This window comes from Lissotriton vulgaris, chromosome 1_1, assembly GCF_964263255.1.
Source record: "Lissotriton vulgaris chromosome 1_1, aLisVul1.2, whole genome shotgun sequence".
Classification (NCBI taxonomy): Eukaryota; Metazoa; Chordata; class Amphibia; order Caudata; family Salamandridae; genus Lissotriton; species Lissotriton vulgaris.
In genome coordinates, this window is record NC_141685.1 from 1,107,840,112 (window position 1) to 1,107,852,951 (window position 12,840).

The 12,840-nt window shown below is 45.7% G+C and overlaps 1 protein-coding gene across 1 annotated transcript in view; it reads right to left on the reverse strand.

The window, feature by feature from the left end:
- LOC147748689 (E3 ubiquitin-protein ligase RNF220-like) overlaps window positions 1-12,840 on the reverse strand; it is a 139,558-nt gene that overhangs the window by 19,261 nt on the left and 107,457 nt on the right. Inside the window, exons 4-7 of the mRNA XM_086936475.1 lie at window positions 10,936-11,031; window positions 4,487-4,529; window positions 4,340-4,386; window positions 2,264-2,387 (exon numbers count right to left, since the gene is read on the reverse strand). Coding sequence (XP_086792601.1) covers window positions 2,264-2,387; window positions 4,340-4,386; window positions 4,487-4,529; window positions 10,936-11,031 — 310 coding nt within the window. The remainder of the gene's footprint in view (window positions 1-2,263; window positions 2,388-4,339; window positions 4,387-4,486; window positions 4,530-10,935; window positions 11,032-12,840) is intronic.

Consider the following 12,840-nt stretch of genomic DNA (forward strand, 5'->3'; position numbering starts at 1 on the left):
AAGAATTGGCTTGGTAGTTTGGTCTGCCCTGTTCCCATGATGCACTGGGCCAGGGACAGACTAATTTGCATATAGCCAGGTTCTGAGCTGGGATGGTGCAGTGAGCTAAATAACGGTGATGGATCAAGCCCTGATCTTTGGACTGTGTAAGAGTGGTCTGCTTAATTCAGAAACTCTGTTCATCACCACCCCCTTTTCTGAATCATTTTTGGCCACTATAGGTGTGGCAGGGTATACTCAGACATGAGTCCCTTGCTCACTGCACCATCAGGATTCAAGCAAGCCGGGCCGACGACGGCTGAAATGCCAGAAACCGGTCCCCGGAAGCTTGTCTCCTTTCTGGTGAAGTATTGGCTTGGTAGTTTGGTCTGCCCTGTTCCCATGATGGCCAGCAAGGGGTTTTGTTTTAAGATTTTTACAGCACCGTTAGGACTTGTTAAGGTTTAATCACAGTACCTAAACATGAATTCAATCCGTGGCTGTTAAATTCAATACCAATGAACATAAGATGTTACCACACTAACATCAAGTTTAAGCATGAATGCTCAATAAAGCAAGGAACCAGGGTTTATTGTCTGAAGGTCATTATTGAACTTCAAGGCAAAATATATAAATTTCTGTACAAAAACAATGAATAATCATGAAACATAGGGTGCATACATGGATATAATGAGGATATTCAAGGCCTTGGTTGCTTTTCCTTGGACATATCCAAATTTAAGTCCAGACTGCTGCGTCACAGTAGTTGATTTGTTATAACTCAAAGTCAGAAGAAAATCAAAAGATGACTTGAGACAAACTATTTACAACAAGGGGTGACAAACTAGGCAGAATTGGACTGAACAGGTCGACGTTTCGGTCTTATTATGGTTATTCTTAAGACCATCATCAGGACTACAAAATGGTATATACAATCGATGACCCTTTTTTGCAATAAAGACGGTGTCAGTTAAAAAATCCTGGTGGCACCGGTGCTTGTAAGTAAAGGCACTGAGGTTAGGCACAGAGATGAATCGGTAGTGCCAAGAATACACTTGCAACGATTTAAGCGAAGCAGTAGATGAAATCTGACAGTTAGTCCACTTTTAATTGAAGATCAGCTGTCACAGAATAGAAGTTGGAAATAATCCGCAATTGAACGTCAATGGAGTACGATCGAGACGATGTGGCACTACCGATCTTTGGACTGGGTAAGAGTGGTCTGCTTAATTCAGACACTCTGTTCATCACCACCCCCTTTTCTGAATCCTACTCACAATAACAGCATCAACATTCACTGATATTCTGACAATACACAACTCTAATTCAAAGACTCCACTGCTCTAAATATCCTACACCTCAAACAATGCCCGATCTTCCTACAGATATGGATGTATTTCACCCTACCTGGGATCAATCGCAGATATACTCAGTTCCTGCCATTTTCTAAGAGCAACGGCCAACAGCTAGTCCAAGCCTGCTCAATAGCAAGGACTTTGATAATTTCAAACCACAACTTTCATATGATGCTAAGTCACAAGATTTCACCCAGGACACCAACGTCACACTAAAGCAACACACTGTCAAGAAAACAAAACAGCGTGGTATCAGCTCTCTCTGCAGGAAAGTGAAATTATTCCTTACAGAAAGTTGCTCTTGCATCCGAATGGTGGCAACATCATGCTCCATGACTTCCCAGACTCTACACTGGTCCACCTTAAGTGCATCTCACATGCTGCATCACGTCTCATTCAGGGCCAGAAGAAATGTGGCTAGACCCCCCAACCCTAATGGACTCCATGGGCTCATCTTCCTGTCTGACATCATCTTCAAAACCAGCAGCATCATTTACAAAGCTATCACAACCGGCACCCTGCCTACCTGGCAGACAAGCTCACCATGCACGGTAACTCTCGCAGCCATGACACCATCATACTGCAGCCGAAGAATCTCTATATCCACCAGACCTCCCCATCCCTTGTCCAATTTAGGAAAGGACACTGTGCACCATGCCGTGCAAGCTTCCTCTCTATACAAGTGTAAGCTCCTTCCACATACCTTGTGCACTGTGCAACACACAGTGCAAACAGTCACTCCTTGCACTGTGAGCTCTTACACTTTGCAAGCTTCTACCCCAGTGCAAGCAGAAGCTACAGTTCTTTACAGTGTGACTTGGCCAGGTGCCTTGTGCATTATACACAATGCAGTGAAAACGCCTGCTCTCGTCTTGAAGGAGCTCACACCCCACGCAAGCTTTGTGTTCTTCACTCCACGGGGCTTTTACCTTTTGTTTCAAGTAGGCCTTTCTTAGAGAGCCGGCAGTCCTCGTCGCCACAGCGGCTTCCTTCGGAGAGCTCCTCCTCGCCCTCTCCAGGCCTAGACATCCTCAGCAGGGAGCCCACCAGCTGCTGTCAGCAAAGGCATCGTAGGGAGACAGGCAAGAAGAGAGAGGTGGGGCAGACACAAAAGAGAGGAGGCACACAGAGAGAACATAGCTTAGAGCGGGTCTTGGTAATATTGTACAAAACAAACAGATGAGATGTGCCCAGTGCACACACACACTGTGCTATGAGCCTACTGCAGATTCCAGAGTGGGCACAAAAGGCGGTCCATGAGTCGAAAGCGGTACCCACCTCTGTGCAATGGACAAGGACAGGCACACACTGTGTAGTGTGGGAGGGAGCTGGCACACACGTCTGTACTGTCAGGCAAGCACAGACACACACTGCATTGTGCTCGAGGCTTGGCACCCACTTTTCATTTTGTATCGTGGATGGTCAGGCACTGTGCAACTTGGTCAAAACTCACAAGCAGGCACGCAAAGTGCACTTTGGGGCATATGTACAAGGAAACGATGCAGTGCGGTGAGGCTTCAAAATGTGCAGTGCCATGCTGCGTCATTTAAAAAAACAGGGATGCACTGTACTTCCAAGAATACGGGGGCACCTCTGTGTTTTCCTCTTGTGCTGGTGCCAAAAATAGCTGCCTAGCACCAACACAGACAGCTTTGCGCCGTAGTGCAAGGGTGCCTGCGTTGCAGGGATGATTGTTTATATGCAGGAAGGTGTCCCTTCCTGCATGTAAACAATCAAAAATGGGAGGGTCTGCGTAAAGTTCTCTGTTTTCTTTTGTTGGTTTCATATAAGAATGGTTCTTATGGGTGTCCCCATGACTTGTAATATGCTCCTATATTGTTTTCAATTGGATTATATCAGGCGTTTGCCCAAATGGTGCTATATAAATGCAATAAAATATGGGTTTTTTTTTTTAAATGGTGATGTGCTACTTCTTTGTGTGCGGCATTCTACAGTGCGCATAGAAGTAGCAAATCGCCATTATTTAATGATTGTTATTGTGCAGGCAGGACACCTTCCTCCACAAAAATAATCATGAATGGCAATTTGCTATTTCTATGGGTGCTGCAGTATGCAGCACACGCACAGAAAGAGAAAAAACGAGGAGAAATGTTTCCTTGTTGCGCCAATCTAATGCCTGCTTTTGCATGGTGTTAGTTGTTGGCGCTGCCTTAGATTTACACATCCTTGTAAATCTGAGGCAGTGTCAAAAAGCAAGGGGTGTTGCGATGGAACGGCCACAGCGACATCCATTGCATGCCCTTTCATGCAGATACCTGCGTGAAAGGGTACCATATTTAGACAGTGGCGTTAAGCCATGCAAAGTGGCTTAACGCTGCTCTGAAAATATGGTGCAGGGCATTGCGCCATCGGAACATTAAAGAAAAGGATGTTCTGGTGGCGCAATCCCCTTTTACAAATGCTCCTTTGTGTTGAGGACAGAAGCATACTTTCCTGTGGGTCAATGCAAGGTAAACACTATGATATGAGTCTGTGGCATTTAACCCCTTAAGCGCTGCCGTCGGGCAACGGCCGTCGCGAGCACTACCTTGCCAGTGCTGCGCACGACCGTTGGCCGACGGGACCGCACCCATTATTCGAACGTTCAGCACTGGGCGCTGAACGTTTGACGCTTCAAAGGGGTTAAGCACTGAGTTACATACAGCACACTATGGGTGGAGCGTAAGCACGCGCTGTGCAATGCGGGTGGAGGGCAAGTGCATACTATGCACTGCTGGTGGGGGGGCAGGGCCATACTTTGTGCACTGTGTTTGGGGGAGAAACAATGAACTATGTAATTAAATATGATACCCTCCGTGCACTGTGCCTTGAGGACAGGGACTCTGCTGGGCACAATCATAGGTAGGACACGGAATGGTTAACATGGACATGGTGGTGAGAGATAAGTTCGGTGGATAGGCAGAAGAAGGGAGTTTATGAGGCGGCAAAGCACAACCATATATGCTTTATAACGTTCAAAGTGGGGAACTGAGATGCCACAGTACCTGCTCTTCCAGGCCACCCTTCATCCTCTTACACCTCCCGGCTCTGGCTGCAAAAACACATTTAAAAGAGTGAGAAGAATTCACCAACCAATTGAGACAAGCAGTAAATACTAAAGACACCCAGCTCACAGAAGCCACAGTCCTTACCTCCAAGGCGGGCCTCCCGGTTGGACTTCACCAGCTGGAAGGACTGGAAAAGGGGAAACAACGAAAGAAATGAGTCACGGGGCATCAACACTATTCAGAGACTTAAGCCAAAACAGTTTTAGGGAAAAACATCAAGTGTAAAAATGATGAACTTTGGACAGCTTTGTGGTCTCATTTTAATTCCACACAGCCATAATTCAGATGGTTACTTTAACCCTGAGCATTTCCCCGGAAAGCTATTTAAAGGAACATGTTCTCAAAAACAACAAGCATTTGCAATGCAATAGGTCTCGCATTCGAAAAGTTTGAGCTATTGGTATTGAAAATGACAAATTTGGTATTTGTGTTGGTTTTAAAAATAGCGAAAGTAATAGCTTTGTCATTTACAATGCCAATAGTTTTAACTTTCGCAAATGTGACACCTATAGCATTTGTAATGCAATATGTGTTGTATTTACGTGACTTAGATGTATTGATATTACAAATAACAATGGCTTACATTTTTTTAAAAGAATTAATACTTAAATAATAGCTATTGTAATTTATATTGGCAATAGCTTAAACTTTTGTGAATACATTTTGTGAAGATTATGTTCAGTGTATTTTATTGTGAGGAAAATCCAAGAACAGAAGTCAAATATTAACATCTTTTTGTTACATTTGTAATAAAGCTTGAAACATTGAGAGAACATATTTGAACAAGGTGTTGTTGAATGGTTGCACAGATTGATGCTGTGGTGGCGCTGAGTGATGTGATCGCGAACGAGTGATGCTGTGGCGTTCAGTGATGCTGTGGTAGCACATAGTAATGTTGTGGTGCCCCTGAGTGATGCTGTGGTGGTGCGGAGTGATGCTGTATGCTATGCTATGTTTTGTTTTGCTATCCTATCTTTTGTTGTGTTATGCTATGTTTTGCTATGCTATGCTTTGTTATGCTATGCTATGTTTTGCTATGCTATGATTTGTTATGCTATGCTTTGTTATGCTATGCTATGCATTGTTATGCTATGTTTTGTTATGCTATGCTAAGCTTTGTTTTGTTATGCTATGCTATGTTGTTGTGTTTTGTTATGCTATGCTAAGTTTTGTTGTGTTTTGTTCTGCTATGCTATGTTTTGTTATGCTATGCTATGTTTTGTTGTGTTTTGTTATGCTATGCTATGTTTTGTTTTGCTATGTCTTGTTATGCTATGTTTTGTTATGCTATGCTTGGTTTTATGTTATGTTAGGCTTTGTTTTGTTATGTTATGCTATGTTTTGTTCTGCTATGTTTTGTTGTGTTTTGTTATGCTATGCTATGTTTTGTTCTACTATGTTTTGTTATGCTATGCTATGTTTTGTTCTACTATGGTTTGTTTTGCTATGCTTTGTTATGTTATGCTATACTTTGTTATGCTATGCTATGTTTTGTTGTGTTTTGTTGTGCTATGCTTTGTTGTGTTTTGTTATGCTATGTTTTGCTATCCTATGCTTTGTTTTGTTATGCTATGCTATGTTTTGTTGTGTTTTGTTATGCTATCCTATGCTTTGTTTTGCTATGCTATGTTTTCTTATGCTATGCTGGTGAGGGTGTGTGAGGGTGAGGGGGTGTGAGAGTGAGGGGTGTGAGGGTGAGGGTGTGTGAGAGTGAGGGTGTGTGAGGCTGAAAGGGTGTGAGGGTGAGGGGGTGTAAGGGTGAGGGTGTGAGAGTGAGGGTGCGTGAGGGTGAGGGGCTGTGAGGGTGTGAGGATGCGTGAAGGTGTGTGAGGGGGTGCGGGTGTGTGCGGATGTGTGAAGGGGTGAGGGTGAGGGGGTGTCAGGGTGAGTGAGGGGGTGAGAGTGAGGGGATGTGAGGGTGTGTGAGGGTGTTTGAGGGTGAGGGTGTGTGAGGGTGAGGGGGTGTGAGGGTGAGGTGGTGAGGGTGGGGGGTGTGAGGGTGGGGGTGAGAGTAGGGGGCTGAGATTGGGGGTGTGAGGGGGTGGGGGTGTGGGGGTTGTGAGGGGTATGAGGGTGAAGGTGTGTGAGGGTGAGTGAGGGTGTGAGGGTGAGGGAGGGTGAGGGGGAGTGAGGGGGAGGGATTAACAGAGAGGACTGAGAGATAAGGTGCAAAAGAAGTTTAACTACTGAGAAAGAAGTGAGAGAACGAGAAATGCAAGAAAGGAAAGAGAAGTTGAACTAAGAGCGAGCCGTGGGAGGGGGAAGAGGAGAATGTGTGAGGCAAACAGCAAGTAAGAAAGAGAGGTGGAAGAGGAGAGTGAGTGTAGAAAGGAGAGTAGAGATAGTGAGAGCAGAAATGAGTGAAGAGATAGTGAGAAGCAAAGCCAAGCTAAGCAAGCGCATGTAAATGGGATCATGTAAGGAGTTTACCTCGAACACAAGTGGTTACCAAAAGCAAACCCCTTACAGTGATGTATGTATCATACTTGAAAGGATAATGATTCTGTGGGGTGCATAGCAAATAAATACACTTGGCCCAAAAGCAGACCTTACGTGGAACTCTTCCAATCCCAGCTCACATGTGTTGCTCATCAACGCCCCCTCGTGGTCTGTGAGCATGCTGCAGCAGTCCCCACTATGGAGGTCTGCTATGAATTCATGAATATTCTTCAGCAACTTGCCAGTGCGAAAACTCCAACTAGACCCTCTTTTCCTTAGTATTTCAAAACTACCTAGCAATTCTGAATTTAGAACCAGATTCTGGAAAAACCCACTCTAGACCCCTCGCTTCCTGAGAACTTTAGACCTATCTCCCTGCTCCCCTGGCCTGCCAAAATTATCGAGGCACACGTCAACAATATTCTGACAGACTTCCTCCTTACCAATAACATCTTGGATGACTCTCAACACGGGTTTAGAGCCGGTCATAGCACCGAGACCGCCTTGCTCAGTGTTTCAGAGGACCTCCGTACCATCCTAGACACCGGAGGCACGGCAGCACTGGTCCTGTTGGACCTCAGTGCTGCCTTTGACACGGTGTCACACGAGGTCCTCTTGTCGAGATTGGAGGAGATTGGGATCACAGGGACAGCGCTGGAATGGTTTAGAGACTTCCTTTTCAACAGGTCTTTTAGAGTCTCTACCCCTCCTTATATCTCCGAGGAACATAACATTGGACAGGGAGTGCCGCAAGGCTCTTCCCTGAGCCCCACCCTGTTCAATGTATATGTCCGCCCCCTGGCAGAGGTAGCTAGAAGAAATGGACTTGCCCTGGTTTCCTACGCCGACGATACCCAGATGGTGGTGTCACTTAATGACAACAGTGGTCTGGAGGCTCAACACTTCAAACAGAAACTCACTGACATCACCAACTGGATGCCGGCGAATTTTCTTCAACTAAATGCCGGGAAAACGGAGATTCTCCTCCTGGGCAAAAACACCTCGTCCTGGGGTGACAACTGGTGGCCGGATGTGCTAGGTTCTCCCCCTACGCCTAAGGAATGTGTCAGAAACCTGGGAGTTTGGGTGGACTCTGCTTTAAAGTTCACGCACCACACCAAAAAAGTTGCCGCCACATGCTTTGGCGTCTTGCGTAACATCAGGCCCATTCTGAAGTTCTTTGATTGCCGCACTCGCCAACATATCGTCCAGGCGACCATTCTCTCCAGACTGGACTATGCGAGCTCCCTTCTATTGGGAGCTAATCTAGCTGAAATCACTAGATTGCAAAGAGTTCAGAATGCGGCCGCCAGGGCTCTGGTTGGTCTCCCGCGCCATTCCTCTATATCGGGAACCTTGAAGAAACTGCACTGGCTCCCGGTGGGCAAAAGGGTCCAGTTCAAAGCATTGTGCCTCGCTTTCAAAATCCTTAAAACCTCCTCCCCCCCAATGCTTCGCCCACTCCTGTCAGAGTACATCCCTAGGAGATCGCTCCGGTCAGAGGGGCAGCATCTTGCGATCATCCCCCGCACCAGACTGGCTAGAGTGGGCGGCCGCTCTTTCAGTTTCCTAGCGGCCAAGCTATGGAATAGTCTCCCTGAAGCTATCCGCGGGATTCAGGATCTCCTAGTCTTCAGAAAGGCTATCAAAACACACCTCTTTCAACAATAGTTTCATCCTTAGCGTCTCCACCTCTCTGTACACTGTCCTTCCGCAGCGCCGGGACGCCCCTTTGCTGAGGCAGCCGTGCGCTATACAAATCACCATAGCATAGCATTCTCTTTCAGGATGGACAGCATGGAAGCATGGAAGCTCCAGCAAACATCAAATGACGCATTCCATATTGAAGTATGTCCCACCTCCTGGTCACCAAAGAGGTCATGCACTAGAACATGGGTCTACATCAAGATTCATACAAAGTGGCATCTCCGCGTTAAACAACGCCTAATGTATTCCCAAGCTTTACCGGGTGCAGAAACCAAATGTATTCCAACACACATATCACAACCACAGAAAGCAAGAGGTAAAACTGCTCCAAAATAACGTTTGCAAACCGAGGTTAGCACAGGCACACCTTCTTCCTGATAGAGCCTCTGTCACTTGTTCTCCTTTTCCAGACAAATCTGTTAAATCATTCAAGCAAATCTGTAACCCCTATTCTCTTTGCACTCTGATTTTGCCAAATATTTTATACGTAAATGACAAATTTCGAATAGACCAAAACAAACTCTAAATATTGCCCATTTTCCGTAAAGTGAGTTCATAGCTTGATTTCAATAAATTTAGAATTGCAGAAAGTATACTATTATTTTGAATGAAATAGGTTGTTTTTTTAATCAAGTCCATTTCTTTCAACTTATCCTGCATTTTTTTTTCAATTTGATAATTATTTTCAATTCATGATAACTTTTTTTAAAGGGAATCAGTTTTTTTTTCAATGCTAGGCTTGTGTTTATGGTCTGGCTTGACAGCGCCAAGTCTCAAGGAATGGCAGGCAGCAGACTGGTTAAAGCAGAAAATTTCTCTTGGCAACACATTATCTGTGTACACCAGTCCCCCGCTGATATCTCGTGAGACAATTGTATGTGAGTTTAACGCTCAATTTGAAAAGTTACTTTTAATCGCTTAACATAACATTTTGAGAAATGTAGTAAATTTTGTATTAATGCGAAATTCTGGAACTTTGTGAATTTTTGCCAGCTTAATTTAAATTAAGGCTCCATATTTTCTGTTTTTACGAATTTTTTACAGATAAATATAGACAGAAAACAATGTGTTTCCTGTCTGCATTTATTTTTAAAGGTGGATAAATACAGAAAAGGGTGCTTCTTGAAGTAAACTTCTATGCTGTCTTTCATGAATAATAGCGCAACAGCTGAGCAGATGGAAGCACAGGAAATGAAAAAACAGGATGAAATTTCTTTAAATAAAGGCACTTGTCAACATACATTTGTGGTATAGTGCTAATATTTACCAGTGGATGTATCGTTATGTAATATTTGGCAGCTTAAATAGCTAAAACACAACAGACATCAAAGTATGAGTGTGTGTCGATCAGATAAATATATATTGAAATGTACAGTTTTACAACTACATTTGTACACAAAACACAAAATAAATATGGATAAATACACATTAAATGGCCCAAAAATAAATACAGAGGGATATGTTAAAATAATAAACACCAAAAAACCGGGAGCCCTAATCAAAATGTAATCCAGGCTTAGAATGACAAGCACGAGCATCTACGAGCACTTAGGACCCGGCCCCCCGGCCCCCGCCCTACCTCGTCTAGTCCAGTGGTGGCCAGTCAGCCCCATGGGGCGACTGGCCACTTAGTACTTCCGGGGGAAGAGTGACGCACTTTCGGTAGGGCGGAGGCTGGGGACCTACTTAGATTCCGGGGGCGGGGATCCCAGCCTCTCCTTCCTCTGCTGCACCGGACCAATTGCACGCGCCCAGAGGCATCTCCCTCTCCCCCCCTCCCTCGTTTTTCAATTTTAACTCCCACCCACCCGTCCCTGTAGCTCAGTAGGTTGAGGGGGCGTGTTGTGGTAGAAAGACCTTGGAATAGTAAATTTGACCGACGGAATGGACGGGAGTCCGCCTTGCGTACTGCCTAGGCCAGCACTGAGGGGGGAGACGGTAAGCTCTCCGCAATAAAATATGGCCCCGGCTGGGAAGGCTAGGGCGACAGGTTATGAGCCTCCTGGGTCCCTGGGCAGCCTGGTGGTCGGAGGGTGGGCCCCTGGAGAGGGCGGACATGGATCAGAGGTGTGGGGCCCACTCCTCAAGGGCGCAGGTGGGTTGCACCTTGCGTGGATGCTCTGCATGGAAGATGCGAGCTGGAAGGCCCCTTAGTGCTGAAAGAGTAGAATCTGGCTGAAGAAGATCTGGAAAGTCGATAATAAAATTGTGTTGATAACTGTAAATAATGAATTTGAAATGCCTTGTCATGTTTATGAAATGTCAAATATTAAACATGGCCGTTTTTACACCCACGCAAATCTCTGTCGATGATTCTAATGTGGGTTGTCAGGTTATCAGGAGGGAGCGGGGAGCATGCTGGGAGGTCCGGGTCCTATTCACCCTACCTGGTGCCGGTCAACTTTTGGTCCTTCTTCTGGTGTGCAAGGAGACACCTTAGGAGAGTCGCTCCTGTCGTGAGTTCCACTCCCTCCTGCTGGAGACTGAAAAGAGAAAAATAAAACGTGTTTACCACTCCCCTGTCTACTTAGTACCACTGGGATTCATGAACTACGCATCATCTCCCCCTAGAGACCATGTGTGATATGATGCTGGCTTATTGACCCATAGGGTGCCCAGACCTGTGCACGTGATACATCACTTATCCCCCTATAATAGAGATATGCAGTGTACAATATCACTACTCGTACTTCCATGTATTGAGGCATGTGGTGAAGATATAACCACTTCACAAAACTGTGATCTGATATGAAGATGGACAATGTCGCTATTGCTCCAGAAGAACTACAGAGGCCATGTGGGATGAGATCACTCAACCCCAAGACACAACATGAACTATCAAAGAATAGTTTCACTACTCTCCAAGGGCCACAGGGTGTACTATTACATGGACATCCCTGGGTGTTCAGGGTGCCTGGATGATATAACTCCTCAGGAGGGGGCCAAAGGGAGTGTAAATGGGATTTGGGCAGTACCCAGAAGGTGCTACTGAAATGTTTATGGTATTTCAATACTCAACAATAAGGTCCATGCAGGGGAGGTAAAATGAATGGATTTGCTCCTTGAAGTGCTGAGATGTTAATCCCTCCTAGAAGTGCTGAGATGTTATTCTTCTCCAAGGGCACCAAAGAAGGGTTTATGAGAAGGCGTTCCTCCTCCCCAGTGATTACGGATCGCTGGCAGTAAGGTGTAACTTCGAAAGGGATGGTGTGTAGGGCGTCTTTCTCATTTGAAGGACTCCATCAGTGCCTATAGAAAGTTGTAAATTCTCCTAATCGTCTAAGGGTGACCGCGTGCCAAGGTGTCACTCCTCTCTAGCAACTAAGAGAACTCTTGTGTGAAGGTGTAACTCCTCATTCACCAGTGAACAAGGGAGTACTCATGTAAAGGTGTGACTCCCTAGCCGGGACGAAGAGCACGTTCAGGTTAAAAATATCTTATGGACCAAGGAAGTGCACACGGGAAGGTGTAACTTCTATTCGGTGTCTTGGGGAGCATGCACAGAAAGTTGTAAGTCATCACAGGGACTAAGTCACCATGGAGATTGTGGATCATTCCCCCCTTAGGACTAAGGGAGTGCTCACGGGAACATGTTACTTCCTGCAGGGAGTAAGAGCATGCTCATGTAAGTATGTAACTTCCCTGTTAAGACCGAGTGAATGCATACAGGAAGTTGTCACTCCATTCCAAAGTTTAAAGTAATGTGCAAGGGATATTGTTACTCCTCACAAGGGACTGAGATAGAGTGGACCTGAGAAGGATTCACTCCTTTGCATTCACTAAGAGAGTGCACACTGACAGTGTTGTCCCCCGACCCAAGGGCGCCAGGAAGCATGTGTGAAATGGTGTCCTCCTTCTTCAGGACTCTGTGCCAAGAGAGAATGTGTATGAGATGGTGCCCCCTACTGGAGGGGGTAACAAAGATGGTGCAAAGGATGCTGAAACTATTGCAACAGGGTTCTCCTGGGGCAGGGATGGGATATTGACACTCTTGCTTATGTGGCTATGGGTCCAGGATTTGGGGGCCACTCTAAACTCAGAGCCAGATTGGACTGGTGTTAGTCTGCACCAAGGTGCTTTCAGAGTGCACGGCAATCCCTCTGAAGGCAGGACCAGGAAAATCCACTGGACCGTATCTAGACCTAAAGAGAAACATCTTTGATGCCTGATTCTGGGTTACTGCTCTAAATCAGTATGAGTAAAGGTTCTGGTGGTGCTGTGTTGCCCTGGATGAGTGGATCTCTCACATCTGTGAGCAGGACTGCGGTTAGTTCTGCTGCCCGTGTTCAGAG